The sequence below is a fragment of the Alosa sapidissima genome, chromosome 17, assembly GCF_018492685.1.
Source record: "Alosa sapidissima isolate fAloSap1 chromosome 17, fAloSap1.pri, whole genome shotgun sequence".
NCBI lineage: Eukaryota > Metazoa > Chordata > Actinopteri > Clupeiformes > Clupeidae > Alosa > Alosa sapidissima.
The window spans coordinates 24,508,817-24,534,313 of record NC_055973.1 but is presented as its reverse complement, the minus strand read 5'-3'; the positions used below and the strand labels follow the sequence as shown (position 1 = coordinate 24,534,313).

At 43.9% G+C, this 25,497-nt stretch overlaps 1 protein-coding gene and 1 long non-coding RNA gene across 3 annotated transcripts in view; one reads left to right on the top strand and one right to left on the bottom strand.

Annotated features, from left to right (window-relative positions):
- LOC121688644 (cadherin-12-like) overlaps nt 1–13,184 on the top strand; it is an 81,875-nt gene extending 68,691 nt beyond the window's left edge. Inside the window, exons 9-11 of the mRNA XM_042068365.1 lie at nt 1,355–1,475; nt 4,968–5,219; nt 11,647–13,184. Coding sequence (XP_041924299.1) covers nt 1,355–1,475; nt 4,968–5,219; nt 11,647–12,323 — 1,050 coding nt within the window. The 3' untranslated portion in view covers nt 12,324–13,184. The remainder of the gene's footprint in view (nt 1–1,354; nt 1,476–4,967; nt 5,220–11,646) is intronic.
- Nucleotides 1–25,497, bottom strand: part of LOC121688645 — a 53,194-nt gene that overhangs the window by 12,900 nt on the left and 14,797 nt on the right. The window lies entirely within an intron of this gene.

Sequence of the window (25,497 nt, the reverse complement as noted above, 5' to 3'; positions counted from 1 at the left end):
CTGAACGTAATTTTGACTTAACCTGTCCCCCTTTATATTGTAACTGCATTTGCAATGTAGTCAACTCCTATGTGTCTCAGGACAACAGGTCTATAACATTAACACGTACATTATCACTACATTAATGCTGGCTTTAGTAAGCTCTCTCTTTACTTAGGTTTCTACTTACCATTTGCCCATTGTGTAATTACTTCATTTAACTTGCTAAGGCACAATACAGCAAAGGGAATGAAGTAAATAAAAAAAGATCAGAAGCTTTACTAGTACTCTATAGAAATCATGTGCGTATAGAGTCTAATAAGCAATCTGATTCAGAGCATGGCACTGTACTGGAGCTATACAACATTGATAGTTCACACACGCACACCTTGTCTTCAAAGACCTTGCTTCTGTTCCGTTTTGGTGTTTGTAGAGGAAATAGCATTTAAGCTGAAAACAAACATAGCATCATCGCTCTGAAGTGCATAGTGCATAGTCAAAGAATGTATGGTGCATAGTCCAGAAGAGCATAGTGCATAGTCAGGAAGTATAGGACTAGTATGGTAGTATGCAGAGTTGTAAAAGTCCGGTTTCAGAAAGTAAAAGTCCTGCCACACGTTTGCTCCAACCATTCACTAAATCAGCCGAATCATACAGTATAAGTACAACTCCTCAGCCAGGTAGATGAGCTAATTAGTGAAATCACCTGTGTAACATGCACAGGTAGAAACAATACATGGTAGGACTTTTACTTTCTGAAACTGGACTTTTACACCTCTGGTAGTATGGTGCATAGTCCAGAAGAGCGTAGTGCATAGTCATGAAGTATAGTGCATATAGGGTAGTATGGTGCATAGTCCAGAAGAGCATAGTGCATAGTCATGAAGTATAGTGCATATAGGGTAGTATGGTGCATAGTCCAGAAGAGCATAGTGCATAGTCATGAAGTACTGTATAGTGCATATAGGGTATGGTAGGGTGGTGCATAGTCCAGAAGAGTGTAATGCATAGTCATGAAGTATAGTGCATATAGGGTATGGTAGGGTGGTGCATAGTCCAGAAGAGCGTAGTGCATAGTCATGAAGTATAGTTCATATAGGGTAGTATGGTGCATAGTCCAGAAGAGCGTAGCGCATACAGTAGTCATGAAGTATAGTTCATATAGGGTAGTATGGTGCATAGTCCAGAAGAGCGTAGTGCATAGTCATGAAGTATAGTTCATATAGGGTAGTATGGTAGTATTGTACATAGTCAAGGAGAGCATAGTGCACTGCATAGTAAAGAATAGTGTAGTATAGTGCATAGTTCTGACTGTTGACTGACTTGTTAATTCTGAATGGGGACTGACATTAATGCTGTCCATTCATTTGTGCAGGTCATCCAGTTGGTCAGTGCCAAGGACCGAGACCAACCCCCGGCTGGTGAACAGAAGTTCAGCTACAAGCCAGTGCAGGATGAGGGTGAAGTCCAGAACTTCACCGTGCGCGACTTTGGGAGTGAGTCTTCTCTTTTCCGGTCCTGCTAGGCTGGCACAAGCATCTGTATGTTTCAGTCGGGAGTGCTTATACAATAGAATACACAGCAAATTTGGGGGGCTCAGTGGCAAAACCAGAGACTTTCTAATGTGGAGACACAGCACTCAAAAAATACTCCATAGAAATGCATGGGGCTAGTTTGTCACGCCAAGATGGCCGTTGTCTACACATATCTCACCCCTTCCTCGGCAAAACGTCGACATGTGAATACATTGAGCCAATCATATGGTGTGTTGTGAAGACATCGTGCCAATCATGTGTTGTGATCTCGCCGCTGGAGCAAGATTGGTGTCTTGAAGCCTTGCGCACGCGCATTTCTGCCAAAATGGATGCCCTACGAGTGCCCAAAAAGCGTTGCAATATGGCCGCCGAGTGGAGGGACTTGCCTAAAAGGACTTTGGCACAACTGAATACAGCGTCCATACCACATTTGGGTCTGCGTGCCCGAGGGGATCTGGGTTCGAGCCCGACCCGGGTCATTTCCTGATCCCACCCCATCTCTGTCCCTCACGTGCTTCCTGTCCCTCTCTCCACCGCCCTGTCAGATTAAAGGCATAAAAGCCCCGGAAAATATTGGGGGAAAAAAAAGAATATCCAGAAAATGTGCAGAAAATCCAACACAAAATGAAATAGAGCAGTTGTTTTCTCCTCTCGTATTCCCCCCTTACCAAATGTCCACATTCGCAGACGTCTTCATGAACAACAGCTGGACACAGGAATCTCCACTTCGGATGGTACTGACAGGTCCTTGTAACTAGATTCATTACTCCCAGGAGTTTATATTGTCTGGCAGGCAGGCTTAATCTCCATAACATTAATCGTCTTATTAAGGATAACAGCTTGATATATTGCAGCGAACACTTCAATTACCCAGAGAGAGAAACGGTCACAGAATCAAAATAGTAATTAGCGATTTTATTTTCTTGCTCTTTCTACAAGTGAAGGGGGTTATGGGGGTGGGGAGTAGCCTAGAAATCTAGACGCACCCTAGCGGCAGCAAATTAAATTTGCTGCCAGGGCTAGTCTAGCAACTCTCCGTTGGCTTGTGAGCTCGAAAAATTAAACTTCTATCCGGCCAATCAAATCGTGTATAGAATCGTTAGGCAGGCTTAACATAATGATTGATGGCAGAGTTGCAACGGTTTGGCTTGAATTCCCTGCTACTTGAAAACAAATAAGATAATGTTGCTGTTGGTGAACAGTATGACACAAGTTAAGCTTTTATTAATTTGGCAAAAGTTTGAACTAGCCAACTAGCTCCGCTGGTGGGAAACGCATGGGACTCATAGCGCTGTCCTATTGCGTGCAGAGAGAATCCCGCCCCTCGGACTGAGCACTGCGAACGGTGAGTGCCCAGACCCTACAGTACATTTTAATGTGGGTCTGGCTCGTCAGGCTAGGTGTGGAGGTGTTAAAGGAACGTCCAACGCACAGGTCAGGCCGAGGACATGGGCGTAGTTTTACGTCAGTGCTTCACCTGGCTTCACCTGGGGGGCGATGAGCATCATTCATCCCAAACATCGGAGTCATGAAAGAATAACCTGTTGATGAAAAATGAATCGCTTCCCTGGGATTGCGGGTTTTCACAGGCGAACGCTGCAATCTGACCAAAGTTGTTCACTGAAGGTGTGAACAGGCTCCCTCTCTCTCTCTCTCTCTCTCTCTCTCTCTCTCTCTCTGTCTCTCTCTCTCTCTCTCTGTAAATCTCTTTCTCTTTTTTCTCCCACACATACAGATGCAATTCATATTCATGCCATCTGACACACATAGACAGGTACATACACACACACACACACACACCTCTGGACCTCTTCTCATCACCTTAACGAATTACAGATAATACAATGAGACAGGTGAGAGCAGAGCCTGAGGCAGCATACACACACACACACACACACACACACACACACACACACACACACACCACTCATACATAAACATACCACACACAAACACACACACACACACACAGACACACAAAGACTTCCTCTTATGTCTCCCTCACACACACACACACACACACACACACACACACACACACACACACCCATCAGCAATAAGAAAAAATGTCAGAACACAGGCACACCTTTCTGTTTGGCGGTGAGTCCTAACCTGTAGAATAACAAAAAAATGTTCCTGACAGAACTGGTCAACATCAACATGACCACTGACCTTAAAACTACATTTAAAACACACACACACACACAGACACACACCCACAAGCCCTCACACACCCACACACACACAATACCCACACATCTCGCCCTAAATAATACACAGCAGAGACACACAAAGGTGAGTCCTTGAAAACTACCAAAGCTGATGTGCTACACAATCCTCTCTTACACACACTTGGACAGCATACACACTGACACACACTATGGGGCCACTACCAAAGCTGATGTGCTACACAATCCTCTCTTACACACACTTGGACAGCATACACACTGACACACACTATGGGGCCACGATTACTTTTTCATTTTTAAAGCTTTTCTTATTCTGCTGAAACACCTTGAGACACAGTGAGATAAAGAAAGACAGTGATAATAGAAAGGTCACACAATATACCATTCTACCGTGTTTAATGTGTGTGTGTGTGTGTGTGTGTGTGTGTGTTTGTTTATGTGTGTGTTTATATCACTCATGGTGGGACATGCCGTAGCAAACCCCAGGGTCAACCTCCCCCTTTTACGCAAGCCCACAATACAGCCAACGGGCCACATTGGAGAGCTGTTAGCCTGGATAAACTGCAGCTTTCTTGCTCTGGCTGTGATAGCAGGTGGGGAGACTCTCCCCAGAGACACCGCTGCCATAATCTATACTGTCCACACCTCATGAATACAGAGCTGTCATTCCTCCAGTGGATGCGCCAGGACTGCAACACAGCACACACACCGCTGTCAGTCTCACGGTCCTCAAGATACCAAGCACAGCACTGGTGGTTCAGATGGATCTTTCAAAACAAGCTACGATGCGTTCAAGTGTTTCACATGAAAATAATGTCTGTTGCAGAAGCACAAGATATTATATGTCAAAGCAACTGCAGCTGAAGGGAAATAATTACGTGTTTTTGTCTCCATTACTGGCTAACAACAGTAAATAAATGACAGTGATTTGGTTGAGGTGACGCGTTGAGGGAAGTTGTTATTCTCCGTTCTGCTTGCTTGACCTTTTCCTCACAATGGCCCAGAATTTGTGCGCAGCTAAATTGTGGTGTTGTTACTGAAATAGTCGACTCATTTCTACACAATACTGAACAGGAGGTCTTAAAAGTGGAGATAGAAATGGGCTTTGGAATAATGCTGAACACAGCCATTTTGACTGCTGCACAGAACTGCAGAGTTGTAAAACTACCTGACAAAGAGAAAATGATCCAAAATTCTCTTCTTTTAAGACCAACTATTCATAATTGTGTTTTTGTTTTCCTTTCTCCTCTCCCCTGTTGCCTAGACAACACAGCCGGGATTGTCACACTGCACGGAGGGTTCCGTCGGCGGTCTCAGGAGTTCTACGAGGTCCCCGTGGTGATCTCGGACAGCGGCTATCGCTCCATGAGCAGCACGGGCACGTTGACGGTGCGCGTGTGTGTGTGCGACGCGGACGGCTCGTTGCTCACCTGCAACGCCGAGGCGCTCTTCCTGCCGGTGGGCCTAAGCACTGGGGCTCTCATCGCCATCCTGCTGTGTATTGTCATCCTACTGGGTGAGACAGACAGACACACACACACACACACACACACACACACAGACACACACACACACACGGTCTCCACTTAAAATATAACTTCTGATGTGCAGAGATGCACATCAGAGAACAAATGTGCCAATGCAGAGAACAAATGTGCGTTTGACCTTCTCCACCCTCTCAAACCACATAGTGACTGATGAGGTGGCTCTCAAGTAGAGACTGAGTTCAGAATTAGGCCCGAAAATCAAGCTATAGCCGTTTGATGTAGTTTTATGAGAAGCCGAAAAAGTCTTTTAAAGGGCAGCCAACTATTGGCCAGGCCCGTTGGTGGGGCCGGAAGATCAATCACCCAGACCTTGAGCTATGTCCAAGCAAACATAATCCATCTAGGAAAGGCTCGGAAAATGTCAATAAATCCAACGAGAGGGCAAAAGGGGGTGGCTCCAAACTATCCAGAAAGAAGGGGGAAATTGTGGCCCAGCAAAGAGATGGTTCCAGAGAAGAGACGGGGAAAAGATGAGAGGCTGCTTCTTTTAATCTCCTGCCTGATGGGTTCTTCAAGTCATCTTTGATGGTTAACAAATAATGGAAAACACTGCACATCTTCAGCTAACAAAGCATCTATCTAAAAGGATTACACACTATAGTGGTTTAACCACCGTCCTGATGAATAAGTAGGCTAGTTTAAGAAAGGAATACGGACAGCAGTAATGTCAATGAGCTGCATTAAACTCCTTACATATCCAGTGGAATTAACAACGCCATTATCATCCTCCGTACGCTCCTGCGTGTGAATTGGATAATCCTAGCATAACAGTGCCTTATTACTACGCCTGCAATATTTACGCACCTTTTTTCTTAAATCATTATGAGTGACTTAACCTAGTCATACACACAAACAAAGCTGTGGAGCGTCTGGAATAATGATGAAGTGGAGATCACTGCAGAAAGAGAGAGGGGTGACCGCCGATAGCTCAGTGGGATGAAGTGTGTTTGCTGTGGAACTCTGGTCCATACAGGCTTATGGGACAAACTGCTGTGCTTCTGATAGAAAGGCTCCATATTAATGCAGCGTAAAGCAGAAATGTCTGTGAGGTTTACTTGACCTGAAACCTCAGAAGCATTAAGACGTTTCCACCATATGATATATTGCATGCCATGTGATGTTATGAGTGCAAAAATGGCTAATACTTTTTCATTTGTCACGGATAATAGTGTAGTAAGTGAGCAGTTCAAATTGTGATGTGACCCGAATGAATTAAATTTAATTGGAGTGAAACTATTTTTAATGGCTTAACAGCAGGGGGCTGGTGGGGTGGTGGGTGATACTGTGATGCAGTTCGGGAGGGTTTCTTAGTCTTCTTCTTCTTTCTAAATGCAGTGCTTGCACTTCATTATGAAGTCTCTTCTTCTCTCAGCACTGGGACCAATCTCCCCCCCCCCCCCCCCCCACAACACAACACACACACACACAGTCCACCACCATACTTTTAAAAAAAAAAAAAAAAACAGCCCAGTGCTTGCTTGCTGGGAATTTATGAGGAGCGTTTCTGGATCCTTCCGCGGCTGGTTTAATTACCCAGCTTATGATGAGAAGCTGGGTATGACTGTTGGAGGGGCTCCCTGTAATGGGGCCCCATAAAAAGAGGGCCATCTCACACCGTTTTACCGCCAATGTGCCCCTCTCAAGGTCACACACACACACACACACACACACACACACACACACACACACACACACACACACACACACATACACGTCATCTTCTCGCCCCAAGCCTCATCTCATCTGCATGAATGGGTAGGAGACCAATGAATAGTGTTTAATGGGCTTGTTACCACAGCTACCCATCAGCCCAGTGTAGGAAGCCTGCTGCCTTCATACTGCAGCCGGGGCAGGTGTTGTTTGCAGTAAACAGTCTGAAGACAAGGAATGGGTTGATCTGTCACAAAATGCTTAAATGTGGATAGCATTATTATTTTATTTGACTGATTCTGAAGTGTAGTTCAAAAGAAGGTACAGGGGACTTTGGTAGGGTCTGTAGCAATTTACTTATCAAGCACAGTGACACTGCAGGTGTGTGTGTGTGTGTGTGTGTGTGTGTGTGTGTGTGTGTGTGTGTTACCAAGCAGTTAAAAGATTGATCAAATAAACATGAATACCAAATGATGAAAAGAGTAGAGGAATGTCCACAACATATTATACATCAAAAGCAAACACAGATTAGTAACATAACTGAGGCTGTAAAAGTCATAAAACTATGTATACTATAAACTATATTTTCATAATATATATAAAAATAGCAAGCAACCGATTTTTGGTGTGATTTGCCATCAGCAAATGCAAATCAATTGTGTTCTCTAAAGTATTCTTTTGTTGTTTAGATATTTCTTGATGTTACTGGATTTCATCATAATTATAATAAATAATGATAACAATAATAATGATTCAATGAATGTAAGGCTGCATGGCTTGTTTTGCGTGGTGATATCTGTAGGTTGCATGGCTTGTTTTGCGTCGTCATATCTGTAGGTTGTACGTAAGGCTGTTTTGCGTGGTCATCTGTATGTTGCATGGCTTGTTTTGCGTTATCATATTTGTAGGTTGTACGTAAGGCTGCTTTGCGTGGTCATATCTGTAGGTTGTGCGTAAGGCTGCTTTGCGTGGTCATATCAGTAGGTTGTGCATAAGGCTGCTTTGCGTGGTCATATCTGTAGGTTGTGCATAAGGCTGCTTTGCGTGGTCATATCTGTAGGTTGTACGTACTGTAAGGCTGCTTTGCGTGCTCAATTTGGACCTTTTTTACCAGCACACTCCAAAACAGCAGTATGAGTTTGGAAGGGAGCCTGGTGAGAGACTGTGTGCTCTCACAAGGGTGTGTGTGTGTGTGTGAGGATGGTAGACTGGCACCTCTGTTGCTGTGCTGGAGTCGACGTGTCCTTGTGAACAGGCAGACAGTGAGAATCTCACTCTAAAAACCCCACCCCTTATCTTGGCTCCATTCGTCAGCCTGACCTGATTCTCCTGGTCTGAAGACTCAGTGCCCCCGTCATCATGACAGGCATCGCTAATCAAACACATTCAAATTCTCTTAGTGGATTAAGTCACAATTTTCAGTGTCAGAAAATTATAGAAAGCATGTTTTTGAAACCCAAAGTGACTGTACTACAGTCTTGTACCACCGGGTGGCAACAGTGCTCCAAATATGCCAAAGCAGAATGGCTGTTTTTGCGCACATACATGAGTGTGTTTAAACTCATGCATACTCATGCATTTATCACCATACGATTCCACACTTGTACATAATGCAGTCTAGTTCATTTGTTCTCCGATGTTTCTGGAAATGCCCTTTGTCTGGCTTAAATCTATTGGCACCTTCTGGTCCACAGCACCTGTAGTCTGTGTTGCTTTCTCCGAGTGTGTGTGTGTGTGTGTGTGTGTGTGTGTGTGTGTGTGTGTGTGTGTGAGAGAGAGAGAGAGAGAGAGAGAGAGAGAGAGTGTGTGTGTGTGTGGCAGACGACTGTGCCTTTAAGAGGTTTGTGATGTTTAGAAGCTGATTCTGGCCTGAGCAGACCTTGAGTATGAGAAATCATGCATAACTCAAGAGCTCTTCACCACCTGCATGGAAAGTGTGTGTGTGTGTGTGTGTGTGTGTGTGTGTGTGTGTGTGTGTGTGTGTGTGTGTGTGTGTGTGTGTGTGTGTGTGTGTGTGTGCATTTGTGTGTGCCTGTGCATGTTTGCTTATGTGTGTATGTGCAAATCTGTGTTATTGTTTAATACAGACGGCCAAGTTGAGCGCTTCAGTGTTTGTTAATGTTTGTGTGAGGGAACTGTTTAATTACCCCTGTTTTAAACGTAGGCCCTTTTAAATGGATTTGTTGTATAATAAAATAGATTGCTGACCATTACGGTGACTCATATCCTGCGCAGTTGCGTCATGCCCATTGACGCAACTTCCTGATCATTTCTTTAATCACAACTTTGCTCCATAATAAGCCAGAGCCTTTAATGACTCAAATGTATTCTTCTGTATGTGTAATAAATCGTACCAAAAAAGCTGAATACCAGTCAGCATAAGCCCTTTTCCTAAAGTTGGTGTCTGTGTATGTTCCCATAGCAACTCACACGCACATTGAGCTTGCAATGTTTTGCTTGTGTTGAACTGTTACAGTTAGCGTTAGGCTACAATTTGAACAGTTGAACTGTTACAGTTACAGTTTAAACAGTTACAGTCAATGGTGTTGAAGTGGTAAGTAGGCTAAGCAATAAATCAGCATTGAATTAGTTATCGGATGATATTAAAAAGTAGGCTAGTGGAATTATTTGTGGTTGACTTGAATTTTGACCTGGCGTGAAATAGCCTTGGAAACATGGAGACACGTCTGGCTATTCTCACTTGAAAGAGAGAGCAGGCCCCCAGTGCTTCTCACATGGATGAGAAGTACGTCGGGCCGCTCTCCTGTTGATCGCATGTGGACAAATAGACTGAAGAGTTAAATGGTAATGATATTATTACAAACTTGATTAATCTGACTCCATTTAATTAATAATGTGTATCACCCATTCAATTACCAAGTAACTAGTTTATCAGCTATGGAAGAGCAAACATGCATGCCAACATGCCGCTTATAAGTGTTAATAAGCAGCCTTTTAAGTTACTATTAGTCATTAGACAAATAGGAATAAATTTGTTGTGGTGGGAATTTTCTTTTATCCGTTTTGTTTCCTGTCATTTCTGGTTTGTGCTGGCCTTTCTCTCCAGACCCTTCTCTATGATAGAGCATTGCATGTTCCTCTGGGAAATGTGAAAGCACCTCCTGTCTTGCAGTCTGCCCTGTGTGACTGTCTGCACAGGAGTGTGAATTACCCACACAGCTAGTAGTACAACGCTATTCTTGAACCCTCATAAGACAGCTGCAGACATGCCTTAACACATCTCAGAGCAAATGACATATCCTGTCAAAAGTAGTTTTGGCAGTTCATGTCCAGTGATGTTACATTGTCATGTCCTCACAATCAGTAACTGTCATAACAGGATAACACAACTTAGGAGCATGTGACAGAAGCTGTTACTGCACTTTTAATCCTGAGCTGTCATGGCAGTTCTAAATCATGGTAACATGACACTGTCAAATCATTGGCCACGGACTGTCTCATAATGTCTAATGATAGGACAGGGTTATTCTGCCATTAAATATTTATGGTATGGTTATTTCAATCTGAAATCCCAGGCTTCAGAAAGTGTTACCGCAAGTGTCTCAGCTGACAGCATAGTCTCGATAGCCTGGTCATAGCAGATTAAAAAGAAAAGGCCAGACCTTCATAGTCCATCTCCAGGCAGGTTTCTCTTCATTTACATCATGTTCACTTTTATCAGAGAACTCATTCTTTTACATCATTATGATTTCCAGGCAAGGTGATGAAATGTTGGGCTTAAATCCAAGCCAGGTACCACAGTCCACTGAAGCCAAAAGTGGTCTGAAGAAATCTAAAAAAGACTTCCGCTGTGGCACAACTGGCTACAGTGTCCATACCACATTCGGGTCCAAGTGTCGACAGGGACCCGGGTTTGAGTCTGACCTGGGTCATTTGCCGTTCCCACCCCGTCTCACTCTCTCTCCCACTCACTTTCTCTTTACTTAAAGGCACTCTAAGCGACTGTTGACTTTAAAACAAAACAGAGAGCTAGCTCGCTACTCCCTCCCGTGCAATTGTAACTCTCCTAAACATGCATCTTGTCAGTGATTGGCTGGAACAACTTGTTATGGTTTGTGATCCAGGTTGGACCAGGTTGTTTTTGTTGCCATTTTTGGAGCCTGGGCTGTCCACAAAGACTGCATTTTTTACAGTGTATTCAGGGCATAGGCAGCTAGCAGATGGTGAGGTGATGTTTGCTGTATGTGACAAAAAAGTGTTTTAGCTTACAAAACCGCGTAACATCGCTTAGAGCGCCTTTAAAAAATTACAATGTAACAATGTATAAAAAATAACAATGTCCCTCACACACCTGATTCAAGAAAGACGTTTCCCGTCACACCTCTTTTTCAGTGTTGAGCCTCCTGACATCCGTTAAGGAGTCGTAAGTTGTTTTAATATGCCGGTTTAGACCTTGCTGTCTCCTAAAGTATCAACCAATGTAGAAATTGAATGAATTGATGTATACTCTCAGAGCCATCCCTCTGTGAAGTTGTGTCCTCAAAAGAGTAACTGCTGGTAGAGTGGTAAAGATAATGATCACCTGGCTATCATATTCTGAGAGGCTGAAGCTATGGAGTGACTTACAGACACTAAAAGCCACTTAACAAAGAGATAATTATGCAAAGTGATGATATCTAACTCTCTCTGTATCTCTCTCTCTCTCTCTCTCTCTCTCTCTCTCTGTCTCTCTCTCTCTCCCTTATTCTCCCTGTTTTCTTTCCATCTCTGTCCGCCCCCTCTCAGTAATGGTGGTGCTGTACGTGGGGGTCCGTCGTCAGAAGGAGAAAGAGACCCTGATGACGTCCAAAGAGGACGTGCGGGACAACGTCATCCACTACGACGACGAGGGCGGCGGCGAGGAGGACACGCACGCCTTCGACATGGGCACGCTGCGCAACCCCGTCAAGGCCGTGGACAGCAACAACCAGCTCCGTCGCGACATCCGGCCCGAGCCCGGACTGGCCCCTCCTCCACCCCACGTCGTCGTTGCCGCTGCCGCCGCCACCACGTCTGCCCCGACGTCCGCCACCACGGTCATCCCGCCCGGCCCGCTGTCTTCTCACGACGCGGCCGACATTCGCGGCTTCCTCCAGCAGCGGCTGCAGCAGCACGACGCGGACGTGTCGGCGCCGCCGTATGACTCGCTGGCCACGTATGCCTACGAGGGCGAGGGCTCGGTGGCCGAGTCGCTCAGCTCCATCCAGTCGCTGGCCGGCGCTGCAGGCGGGAGTGGGGGCGGAGGAGCGGGCGAAGCTGATGACGACTACGACTACCTCAGCGAGTGGGGGCCCCGCTTCCGCACGCTCGCCGGCATCTTCGGTGACCGCTCAGAGAGCCTAACGTCATCGGCTACTTCCGCGTCCGCATCAGCATCTGCTCCCGTCACAGCCCTGGAGACAGAGAGCAAACACCAACACTGATGTCAGCCGAACGCCGGTCGACAGGTGCACAACGGTGGCGGAGAGCAAAACAAAAACAATCTGATAAACACCAACCAACGCCGTGAAACGACAGTGTGAAACTCGCCGACATAAACACCAGACGGCAGTGCAGAAGCTACTCAGACACACACTCGTCACCTGAAGCAGAGGAGAGGAGAGACTAGTTCCTATTCCTCCTGTGCGCCCTCTTGACATTGTTTTCTTTCATACAGCTATCGGTACTTTTTTGCTATTTCGAGTGGGGTGGTGGGGGCAGGGGGGGTTGACTGAATCCTCAGATTTTATTTGTGCTGATTTTTTTTTCACGCACCCCAACCCTTTCCCTTTTCCACGTTCTCCTTCTTGTTGCCTCACAGTGATTTTGGCAGGGTTGAAAGAAGAGACTGAATCTGAAAAGGAAAAAAAGAGCGAGAAGGAGAGAAAGAGAGAAATGACAAAAAAAAAAAAAAAACAACAACAAAAAATTTCTCAGTGATGTCAGAACGAATGTGGCAATCTCGGTTTTAGGTATTCCACTTTGGTTTTGCTGTCACTGCTTGAGGAAGGAGACACCCAACCACAGGAAATGCAATGCATTGTTTTTCTCCAACATCCTTAAAAAAGTGCCTCAATGGAGTTAGTAAGCTTTTTATTATAATTTCCGTGGTATATATATATAGCTGTTTTGGTTTTGTGACTTCGAGAACCCTAGAGGAAGGTAGAACACAGCAATGTAGCTGCACATTACTGTTAGCAAGTTAGCGCTGTAGCGCGTTGGCAGGTTAGGTAACACACTGACACACACAAGGGTTCAGGGAAAGACAAAAAAATATAGATGTGTGGCCCACTATTGGCCAAAGATATTTTTGAATGTTATTTATGATTCTATTTATTTATTGGTTCAACTGATCAGTTCAGTTTACACATTTGTTTGTTTGTCAATTTATTAGTTTGCATATTTATCTATTTATCTTTAATTCCAGATTCAGATGTGTATTTCTTATTTTTTTGAAGACACTTGAGGATTTTGTAATTATTTGAGTGCTCCGTGCTGATGGGGCATCTGTATAGACTTGTACTTGTTGTAAAAAATTGATTTAGGGCTAAAATACTATGGTTGAGTCATGTAATAAACACTGTTTTCTTTTCGTAAAATAAACACCACAAAATGGCTAGTATTATATTGACTGTGCTGTTTCTCCCTAGTAGCCTGTTTTTTTTTTTTTTTTTAAAACAACGGTAGTCGTGGTCCCTAGCGAAGGAGTTGGGTTGTCCGGATGTGGAGGGATCTGAGCATGTGGGTTTGGCTTGAGCTTTTTTTTTTTATCTCAACTGCATGGAGTTTGAGTCCGATCAAAGATGAAGCCTCAACCTTTAGCTCCACTCCCCATGCACTGATGAAAGACCTGGACTCTCTGTCTTTGTAGAGTGTGTGTGTGTGTGTGTGTGTGTGTGTGTGTGTGTGTGTGTGTGTGTGTGTGTGTGTGTGTGTTGTGTGTGTGTAGGGACCTCCGGCCTCTAAGCTGGATTTTCTGATCTGAGTCTGCATCTGCTCTGAGACTACTCAAAAGAGGCACAGGCCAGATGTTAGCACACTGTGTGTGTGTGTGTGTGTGTGCGTGTGCGTGTGCGTGTGCGTGTGCATGTGTGTGTTTGTCTGTGGGTGTTGTTAAGGGCATGTGTGTTTTAGAGTGTCTGTGTATGTTTAGCAGCTTCTGCCAAGTCTGACCAGCACCATCTGCCAACTCCATCCAACAGGTGAGTCATACAGAAAATGTGTTTTTTTCTGCACACACACACACACACACACACACACACACACACACACACACACATTTGTGGATCTCACAGGCAAAAGAGAGATGACTGAAAGCTTGAAATAATGAAACCATTGAGTCATTGGGCTTTACACACATACATGCACATGGCAAGTCAATACCCCCACAAGAAGAGCTTTTGAAACACACACACACACACACACAAACACTCACAGAAACACACACATTCACAGTACAACCAAATAGGGCCCAGAGCTTTTGGGATTTTCAGGAACCATATAGTGTGACCCACTGTGGCTTTACCATATGAGATATCACCGTCTCTGCAGATTATATGATTTACAGCTCAACAGACCACATGAGTTCTTATTACAGGAGATTACAAAGCCTAGTGGCTTGGCTGTAATGCATTGGTCCTCAAACTGAACATGCCACCAAACACCAAAAAGCTCATGCAGGCTACAAATATGCCTGAATATAGCACGGTTGAATATTGTGCCCACGGAACATCGTCAGCAATAAGGAATTTCTAGCATAAAAGAATTTTACTAATACATGGAGGTAACAACAGTAAGAGAGATGTTTTATAACTGGGGAGATACATTTGGCTACTTTACAAATTGCGGTGTGCATTATAAAACACACATACACACACACAGGGTATGTAAACACATGCAGTGATGGCGGATGGGTGCTTTGCAGTTCTCCCTAGACCCCATGCTTTCAGCCAAATGTAAATGAAAAGTGTCACAACTGATCTAGTAATGAGTTGTGCTGTAGGCCAATCCTTACAGCACACACACACATGCGCACATGCATGAGCACACACACAATTAAACACAATAAAGCACACAAGTGCCTGGATACAAACACACACCTGCTGCCTCTGGTGGATAGTCCCTGGTAAATTTAGTAGCTTAGTGTGTGTGTGTGTGTGTGTGTGTGTGTGTGTGTGTGTGTGTATGTGTGTGTGTGTGTGTGTATGTGTGTGTGTGTGTGTGTGTACGTGTGGTGTGAGTGTGTGTGGGCATGTGTGTGTGTGTGTGTGTTTACCATGTTCTCGGTAGATCTAGCATTAGTATGTGTCCACAGGCTGGATGGTAGGGCATGCATGAATATGGAGGCACGGCTGTCACCACTAATGCACCTAACGACTCTCCTGACGGCCTTCTGTCTCCTGGCACACACACACACACACACACACACACACACACACACACACACACACACACAAGAAGAGGCTTAACTTGAGAAAACTTCCACAATGCTGTAGTCCCCAGCATAGCCTCAACAGGCTCAAAATGGTGATGGTGTTGGGATCTACAGTTGTTGAATGTTGCTATAAAAGTGTATTATTCGGCTCTTCACAATGCTAGTAGAATGTGTGCAAACACATAATTACCGCTGTCAATGGCAAAAGGTTTTGTGCTTCTGATTTAAAGCAACACCAAAGAACTTGTCCTGTGTCGCATGCATGCTATTTGTTTATCACCGGCTTTGCAAATAACGATTTCCACAGACAAGGTAGAATATGTTGCATGATTTTATGAAAGTACGATGCATTCCAACATCATGCAAGTCAAATTTGTAGTTTCTTATGTCTCATTCCATCAAACTACAGATCCGCTACCCAATCTGGCAAACTTACATATTGCGGTTATAGCCGATAGAGAGCCGCAAAGCGAATGCAGAAGTGCCGTTCACCCTGTTACGAGTTGATGAACCACTGAAGCAATTTTGGAAATATTATTTTAAGGTACAAAAAACTCTTTGGTGCTGCTTTAAGTCTTTCATATCATTCCGCAAGAAGTCCGGTCAGTTCTTGCAATGGAACTTCATTCAAAAGTGAAAGCAGACAGTTGATCAGCCGTATTCTAAATAATGTTTGATTCAAGTTCAGCGTGTGTTGCAAACTATTTGTTTCTCAGCAAAAGCCACGACAAAATGGTAACAAATAAATGTAATAATGGTAATAAATAAATGTTTTTCGTTTTGGCAAGTAGCCATATAATAAGCGGGATAATGTATAGAACGCCGGTCATTATCGGGAAAATAAGTCCCTTCAGGGCGAAGCAAGACCCCTCCGCTGGTGCGTCGAGGTCCGGTTCGCCCTGTCGGGACTTATTTTCCGATAATGACCGGCGTTTCATACATTACCCCTGCTTCGGTCGGCGAGTACGATACACTGAACTTGCAAGCGGGATATTCTTCCTACAGGCAGTAGGGGCGGGCGAGAGAGTCTTCATTCGCCCTGTAATGAGCAATTTAACCATATACCGACTTACGAAGATGAGTAATTAACACGAAAACGTTGCCTGGTGTTCCTTTAAGTATTACTGTAAGCACATGAAAACAACATTGGTACCTTGATTCCTTGGCACATGTGAGTGAGAGAGAGAGTGTGTATGGTTGGATCACTGTGAGTTGCCTGTAAAGTATGTGTAAGAGAAGGAGAAAGGGTGTGTGTATGTGTTGAATGTGAATGTGTGCATTTGAGAGTGTGTCTCTAGGTGTGTTTGTGTGTGTGTGTGTGTGTGTGTGTGTGTGAGTGTGTAGATGTGTGAGTGTCTGTGCCGTTGAGTTGTATTTAGGGTTGGGTGTGTGAGTATGTGTCTAGGTGTGTCAGGAGCTGTGTGTGCATGTAGGTGTGTAGGTGTGTGTGTGTGTGTGTGTGTGTGTGTGGGGCGGGGGGGGGGGGGGGGGGGATGGGTGCTGAGAGAGTGTGCAGGGAGGGGTGTTCCCGAAGTGGGATAGTTCAGTCTACTGCGAGTAGAGCAGATCAAAAGCCATTACAGAGAAAATCACAGGACTCTGACATCAAATAGAAGCTGCTTTTTCTCCCTCTCCCTCTCTCTCCTTCTCACTCTAATTCTCTCCATCTCTCTATTTCACTGCTTTGATTTCTGATTCTCTGCATCAGTGCATTTGTATCTCTGGAGTATTGAGATTCCATCCATACATCCATATGCACATATACAGTATACATATAAGGGTCATCACATATGCAGTATTCTGTACATATAAAGGTCAGCACATATGCAGTATTCTGTACATATAAGGGTCATCACATAAAAAAGTTTGATGCTTGGGTTGTCTGTGTGCATGTGATTACACAACACGTGTACACTTGCTTGTGTGTCACACCACAAGCACACCACATGTGTTTGTGTGTTCCTATGAGTGTGTGTGTGTGTGTGTGTGTGTGCATGTAATTAGTGCCACGTATGATTAATAATTTCTCCGAATCTGCAGTCCACATCCTTGTGCCTAATATCCTCTGTTAGTGCTCCTTAATGAATCAAATGCTCTTTTAATGATCTCTGCATGTGATAAAGATAATCGGAGCCCTTGGCCCGCACGAGTAAATTCTCTTCGCTTCAGGGCAGGTGGAATCAAAGCGTGATCACCAAGAGAGAGAGAGAGAGAGAGAGAGAGAGAGAGAGAGAGAGAGAGAGAGAGAGAGAAACAGAGAGCACCAACATAGGGAAAGAGAGAGAAAGAAAGAAAAGAGAGCACCAACATATGTCAAATAAGGAGAGAGGAAGAGAGAGCACCAACATAGGGAAAGAAAGAGGGAGAGAAAGAGATAGAGAGAGAGAGAGAGCAACAATGTAGGCAAAGAAAGAGAGAGGGAGAGAGAGAAACCCAACATAGGGAAAGAAAGAGGGAGAGAGAGGGAGCACCAACATATGTCAAACTAGATGTACCGCATAGCGGTACAAAATATGACCGCCGCTCAGTCCTGTACATCCGTTCTGCGAAAATAAATCACACTTCAATTTGTCTCCAAATTTTACTCCATCCCCCACTCTTGAAACTTTTGTGTATGCTTGTTTGGCATGCCTGAGTGTGTGTGTGCGGCTGCACAGAAAGTAGCCTACTGGTGCTGAAAAGGTGAATAGATTGTAGAATAGCCAAAGAAGATGTAGCATTGTTATAAAACCTTTAAAATCTCTAAACAATCACAAGTAGGGCAGTTCATCACAGTTCATCCATTGCAACTGGATTGATGAAAGGTCACTTACACCTGTAGGCTACATTGTATTTGGGAAAAGCAAAAGGTATCAGCATAATGTTATTTATTTATTTATTTTTTATGTATTTATAAACAAAAACATCTCTGTCAGTTCCTTGCCGTTTTCAACAGCTATCAAAAACAAAGGTCATTTTTGGATGGATGGATTTTTTGTGAATGTTTCTTCTTCTACATAAGATTTTAGTCATATTTAGTTCATGTAATACTTTATTGTCAGTGCACAAATTAAGTAACAGTAGTCTGAAACGAAATGCTGTTTTACATCTAACCAGTGGTGCAAATAACTGACATGTCCAAATGGGCCTTGATGAAATGCGTCGCTAGACTGTTCATACACATTTTAACGGGCCAAAGTTGAAGAGCTTTTGTCCGTTATTGTTCGTGCAAATATAGGCTGATTCATGTTCCCTTGCATTGTGTAACTGAGGTCCATGGCTAGTCTGGCTTTCATCAGACCAAGCTCAATCTTTTAAGAAATCAAAAAATAAATAGCGGGCAGATCAGGCTGGGTTCACCCAGCCTAGTCCATAGGCACCCGATATTGTTTAATTTTCCGATTGAGATATACACGCTCTGGCTATTCTAAATGCAAAAATGCATCAGGGAGTTATGACAAAACGGTAACTAACAAACTAGATCCTAATAGAAAGCTGTTAGCTTCCCTAAGCTACAGGTAGGATTATAAGGTAGGCCTATTTACAACATAAATTGTCAATAGGCTATGCTGGCGACAAATAAAATCTCCTTTGGAAACCAATGGCTTACGCCTTACAGTATCAAGCGGACTTAAACTGCCATATCGTGGCGAAAAGTTGTAATAACATTCACGCAGCTCCATGAGTCAAGGAAAGCGCGAATGAAGTAGCCACTTCTAAATGGGACCCACTACACAGTAGCTTAAGGTGTGTTGCTAAAGCAGCCATAATGAAATGAAGGTGTCATTGTTTGGATACTTCACACACACGTGCTTTTTAATTTCACAGACTACAACTACCAAGCTGTAATCAAAGCACATCGATTCCCCTCTCACACCCTACACGCACTTAAAACAAAATAAACAGGCGTCTCAGTCTCATGCATGTATAGGCAAAACTGTATCAGACCGGTGTAACGTTGGTAAATCTTCCATTGCACAGAATGATTTTGTAGCACGTGCAATAAATGACAGTCGAAAGATACAAACAGTGCTGCTATCAATTTGCTTGGTATAACCGCATTTATAGTTTTCTACAAATGCAATCAATCAAATGGGCCTCCATCACTCAACCAACGCTAACGGTAACATTACCTAGGTCCTTATTGATATTACAAGATTAAAGTACCTGCAGTAAAAACCAAGCATGTCCGATAAACATCCTCAGATTTATTTCGGCTTCAAGAAGAAATGGGAATTACACTTCATGTGAACATCGTCCTACTGTATGCTTATTAGATGTTCGCTGCGGTAAATTACAGTCCTTGTAGGAAGCGTCCATTGTTTTTCCAACCCACTTTTAACTTCCAACAAAATTACGTCTCACTGCAACGATGCGCCATCTAGTGGACAAACGACTACTTCTCGCCAATACTGAAAATGCAGCCATGATGATGATGATGAATATTTATTTTGGCTTTCTTTTAATCCTACTGAATTTGTAATTATGTATTGGCCGTTCTAATACCGATAGTATGTGGGTGCCTGTGTGTGTGCATGTGTATATGTGTGCACCGCTATTTACAGGCCAATGAGTGTACAGTCACTAAATGTACACATAACCTAATTTTTTTAGACCCCCCCCATGGATGAAATTCTACGAAACTTGGCATACCCCCAGAGAATGCCAGGACAATCATACACATAACATTTGGTGCAGTTCTGAACATCTTAACGGAAGATAGGGGCGATTAAAGCAGAATAATATTGCATTTTCATTTTTTACCGGGGGGGTGGGGGTGCAAATCACAAATGAGTGATTATGAGCCAGGTTGATGTGGGCCCTTGAGACCAACATACCATAAAAGATTCTTCATCCTCAGTGCCACGGTTCAGGTAGTTATTTAGGAAAAACTGTTTTTTTTTTGCGGTTCGGGGGGCCCAGCACAGGGGGGTTCTGGGGGGGTGAAATTTTTCCGTAAAAGTCTAGTGGGGCTACATACCCACCAAATTTCAGGTATCCTGGTTCGGTGTCCCGGGTATCAATGACCAAAAATTCAGGAAGTAGATGACGGGAAAAATTCTTGAATTGTGTGCATGTGTGCGTGTACAAGTTTATGTTTATGTGTGTGGGTGTGTGTGTGTGTGTGTGTATGTGCATGCTTGTGTGTTTGCCTGCGTATGTGTGTATGTGCATGTGCATGCATGCGTACATATGTCTACTGTGTGAGTATGTGTCATACGTATGATTACTGTAAATGTATGTGTGTGCGTGTGTATCTGTTTATGCACATGTGTGCACATGGAATGGGTTAACATGACCCCTGGAGGCAAACATACGGAAAAAATTGGTCATCCTAGGCCCTACAGTTCTCAAGATATTCACAGAGAACTGTGTCTGCCCTACCCTCCTTTCGGGGGGTCCAGTCCAGCGGGCGGGGGGCTACAGATCAAAACGAAGAATTACGGTTCCATGCTATCCATGTGGGGGTACATGCCCACCAAGTTTTGTGTACCACGGTCTTTCAGTGTCCCGGGAATCCTTGTTGGTGTACGTCACTAAATGTACACATAAATTATTTTATTGTAAGGCCCCCCATGAACGAAAGTACACAAAACTTGGCATGCATTCGGAGGGTGTCATAATGATCCTACACTTTTAATTTCGTGCAGTTTTGACCTTGTCAGCCAGAGATATTGTGATGAAAACACCTAATTTTTTGCTTTTTAATTTTTAACTAGGTGGCGCTATACATGAAATATGTGGTAATGGGATGGGTTGACATGCCCCCTTAAGACCAACATACATAAAAAAGGTGGACCTCCTAGGCCCTACGGTTCTCGAGATATTCACAGAAAACTGTCTCCGGCCACCTACAAGCCAGTAGGTGTATAGTAACATAAATTAATTTATTGTGTGGCCCCCCATGAACGGAATTCCACAAAACTTGGCGTGCATACAGAGGGTGTCATAATGATCCTACACTTCCAATTTCGTGCAGTTTTGACTATGTTAGGTCACAGATACCTTCAATTACAACACCTCATTTTTACTTTTTTGTGTTTAACTAGGTGGCGCTATACATGAAATGAGTGGTTATGGAATGGGTTGACATGGCCCCTTGAGATCAACATACAAAAAAAAAATGGTCCTCCTAAACCCTACGGTTTTCGAGATATTCACAGAAAACTGTGTCTGCCCTACACTCCTTTCGGGGGGTCCAGTCCAGCGGGGGGGCTACAGATCAAAACGAAAAACGATGGTTCCATGCTATCCATGTGGGGTTACATGCCCACCAAGTTTCGTGTACCCCGGTCTTTCAGTGTCCCGGGAATCATTGACGGAAATTTGGGCATGCGAAAAAGAAAAAAAAAAAAAAAAAAAATCTGACTAAACCTATATGACCGCCGCTTCGCTGCGCGGCGGTCATAATAAATCTGACTAAACCTATATGACCGCCGCTTCGCTGCGAGGCGGTCATAATAAGGAGAGAGGAAGAGAGAGCACCAACATAGGGAAAGAAAGAGGGAGAGAAAGAGAGAGAGAGCAACAATGTAGGCAAAGAAAGAGAGAGGGAGAGAGAGGTCTCCTGAGCTCACAGCTTCATAACGAGCGTGCGTGGGGTGGGGTGTGTGTACACCAGAGTCATTTCCCCCTGCCTGAGTTCACCTCAGTAAGGCGCAGAGGAGAACAGAGGAGAACAGAGAAGAGGAGGCGGCACCATGCCACAGGACTTCACAGACATCAAGGAATGAGAGTGCGTCACACACTACATAGGGTATAGAGTGAGTCACACACTCCAAGCAAGGTTCTCAAGTCTCACACAATGGGCATTAGATACCCGCATTTCAATCACTTCACATGCTGACATGCCATATCTTGTTTTTCTCATGCAGAGAAATGACTAGTGATACCAAGGTATCCACATATTAATTAATAGACTAGTGGATAGTGGATTTCCCACAGGGTGTATAAGTATACACATTACATTTATACAGCGCTTTTCACGATATCCAAAGCGCTTCACAGTGACGGGGGAACCTCACTAACCCATTGTGTAGCACCCACCTGGGCGATGCACAGCAGCCATTATGCACCAGAACGCTCACCACACACCAGCTTGAGGTGGAGAGTGAGGGAGAGAATGAGCCAATTACACTGGGGGGATGATTAAGGGGCCAGATTGAATGAGCCAGGTTGGGAATTTAGCCAGGACACCAGGGAACCCCCCTAATCTTTGCGATAAGTGCCATGGGATCTTTAATGACCACAGTGAGTCAGGACGCTTTGTTCATTGTCATCTGCAAAAACCTAAACCTATTGCAAGTATATAAAACATTTTACTGAAGCCGACCAATATGTGCCATTATTTGTGTTAAATATCTATGTTGGAAAAAATATATGGCCTGGACAAATGTCTGGGTATCGCAAATGTTATCAACTGTCTCGTGGCTTAACGGCAGCGCGTCAGTGCACTGCACGTTCGGCTGGAGTTCGCATCCTGTCTCTTCTTTTCACCTCTGAGTAAGAGTAGGCCTACGAGACACAACACTAGGTCTTGACCAGGGATGTCAAAGTCAAATTGACCTGAGGCCCAGTCAAGGCATACTCTGGGGTCATAGGGCCTACATGAACCCACCCCCCATTAAGTTATCATAATGATATCACAATTATTATTATTTTTATACTATATTGCTATACATGCACTTCAAAACAGTCAATGTTTAAAGTGCTAAGATTGTTCACAAAAGTTTGTGAAAACATGCACATCAGAGTACTGCTTTACTAATGTAAAATATAATTAGGCCTACAATAGTTTCATTGTTTTTGCATTGTTGCATGATGCTTGCATGAGAAATACTTCTCAAAACAACAGCAGTTATTTGGGTGCCATTGTTTTGGGATGTTTCCCTCATGCATGCATCATACACTTGATAGAATATTTATATGTTATTTAATTACATTTAATTTGAATGCCTGAATGTAAGGATTCAGGAGACACAATACCAGCTTGTGTGATTGGTAAATGGCGGATCAGATCATGCGTAAATCACTGATCTGAGACTAATTAATAGCTTTTGGCTGACTTTAATACTTAATGCCAAACAGTGTTTTATATAGTTTGTGCTCCGTTTTTAATGGAAGTTGCATAAATCCACGTCGTTCTATTAACACTGTTCATTGCTACCCCCCTTAATTTACTGTTTGCGGTCAAATTTGACCGGACAGTTTTAACTGCTCTTAAATACCAATACCATGACAAAAAGTATTATTTAATAGAACATTATTGTAAACAGACCCTTATTAGAACATTAACATCTACATCACGTGTGTGTGGGTGGGTGTGTTTCTGTATGTGTGTGAATGTGTGCGAACACTGGTGGTTCACATGCACAGTGGCAACATGACAACATGAACTGTGTGTGTGTGAGTGAGAGAGAGAGAGAGAGAGAGAGAGAGAGAGAGAGAGAGAGAGAGGGTGTAAATGTGTATGTGTGTATTTGTGTGTGTATGTCTGTTTGTGTGTGTGTGTGAGTGTTTCCGTGTGTGTACATGCATGTGTGTGCAAACATTGGTGGTTTTCCTGCACATGTGTGTGTGTGAGTGGGTGTACATGTGTGTGTGTGTGTCTGTGGGTTTCTTTATGTGCGTGAATGCCTATGTTTGTGAACATTGGATGTTCACACGTACAAGTGGCAACATGAACTGACAACGTGTGTGTGTGTGTGCCTACTGGTTAGCACTTCGGACCTGTAACCGGAGAGTTGCCGGTTCGAACCCCAACCAGTAGGCACGGCTGAAGTGCCCTTGAGCAAGGCACCTAACCCCTCACTGCTCCCCGAGCGCCGCTGTTGATGCAGGCAGCTTACTGCGCCGGGATTAGTGTGTGCTTCACCTCACTATGTGTACACTGTGTGCTGTGTGTGTTTCACTAATTCACGGATTGGGATAAATGCAGAGACCAAATTTCCCTCACGGGATCAAAAGAGTATATATACTTGTAAGGAGATGTCTTTTATCTCCTGGATGAAAATTATACTCTTTCCCATTTATTTCCTATGGCGGTCATTTTTGACCGTAAACAAAAAAAAGTGTTTCTACATTGAATAAATCACTCAAAATTCAAAGAAAGTAGTCAAAATAAACTCTATGTGTTCAAAAGCCTTTTGTGAAGGATATCATAAGATCTTGAGGCAATCTGATGAAAAATGCCATATTTATGGTACAGGGAATGTGTAAATCGGTCATTTTTGACCGGAACAGTGTTAGAAGGTTAAATGTCGTTTCATAATTAGCCTTCCAATAGGTTGAAGCTTAGCTTTGCTACCAACGTGCACACGCATGCATTGAATAAACGCTCATACCACGATTTAATTCTATGCCTCTATGTTTGATGACACCAAATTAACAAGTATTTCCTACTAATTGCAGAAATGTTTTTCTTTTTCTGTCCGCTGCTCCTTGACCAATTGCGCAGCAAATTATCAGACGATCGCCCGGGAATAATTTTTAACTCTGCAGACCGTTGTCCACATTGCGGACCGCGGCCCATAGTTTGACAAATGGTGACCTGCATGCTGCCATATTAAGGCCTTTTTACGGTGTGTTTTAGCCGGGTTTTCGCGTGGAAGGCTCTGTAGAAATCTGGCACCCTATTCAACGAAGTTAAACTGAAAGAGCGTGCCGTTCAGGCACCAGAATGAACGAGTTCACGGTAACGTTCATCAGGCAGTAGTAGCCTAATACAGTACGTTCAGTTCACGTTCGCTTAAAATACATATGAACGAGTGACTTTCGTTCAATGAACGCGTTCAGGCACAGCACTGGGGAGGGGGGTAGCTGAAAGTTGACATCTGCCCTGACTGAATACTGATGAATAATGAAGCCGAGGCCCACTTGCGGCGCCGCAGTGAGTTCGTGGGCTACCGTTGCATTGTGGGAAATGGAGTATTGATGCGCAAAACAGCACCCGGTGGCTGTGGCCTGCGGGCCGGTTTAATACTAATCAAATATCATCCCGCGGGCCGTAGATAATTCATTCGCGGGCCGGATCCGTCCGTGGTCTGTACTACAAATCTCGATTAGTGGGTTAGCGAGGTATGTTGCGCTCAAAGCTAGGGTATGCTGTGACACGAAAGTGGATTTGTTTTAGTGTCGCTATATCACCATGGCATCTTGTGCTGTCAACCAAACCTGGTCGGGAGGAGGTTTTGTGCTAAGTTATA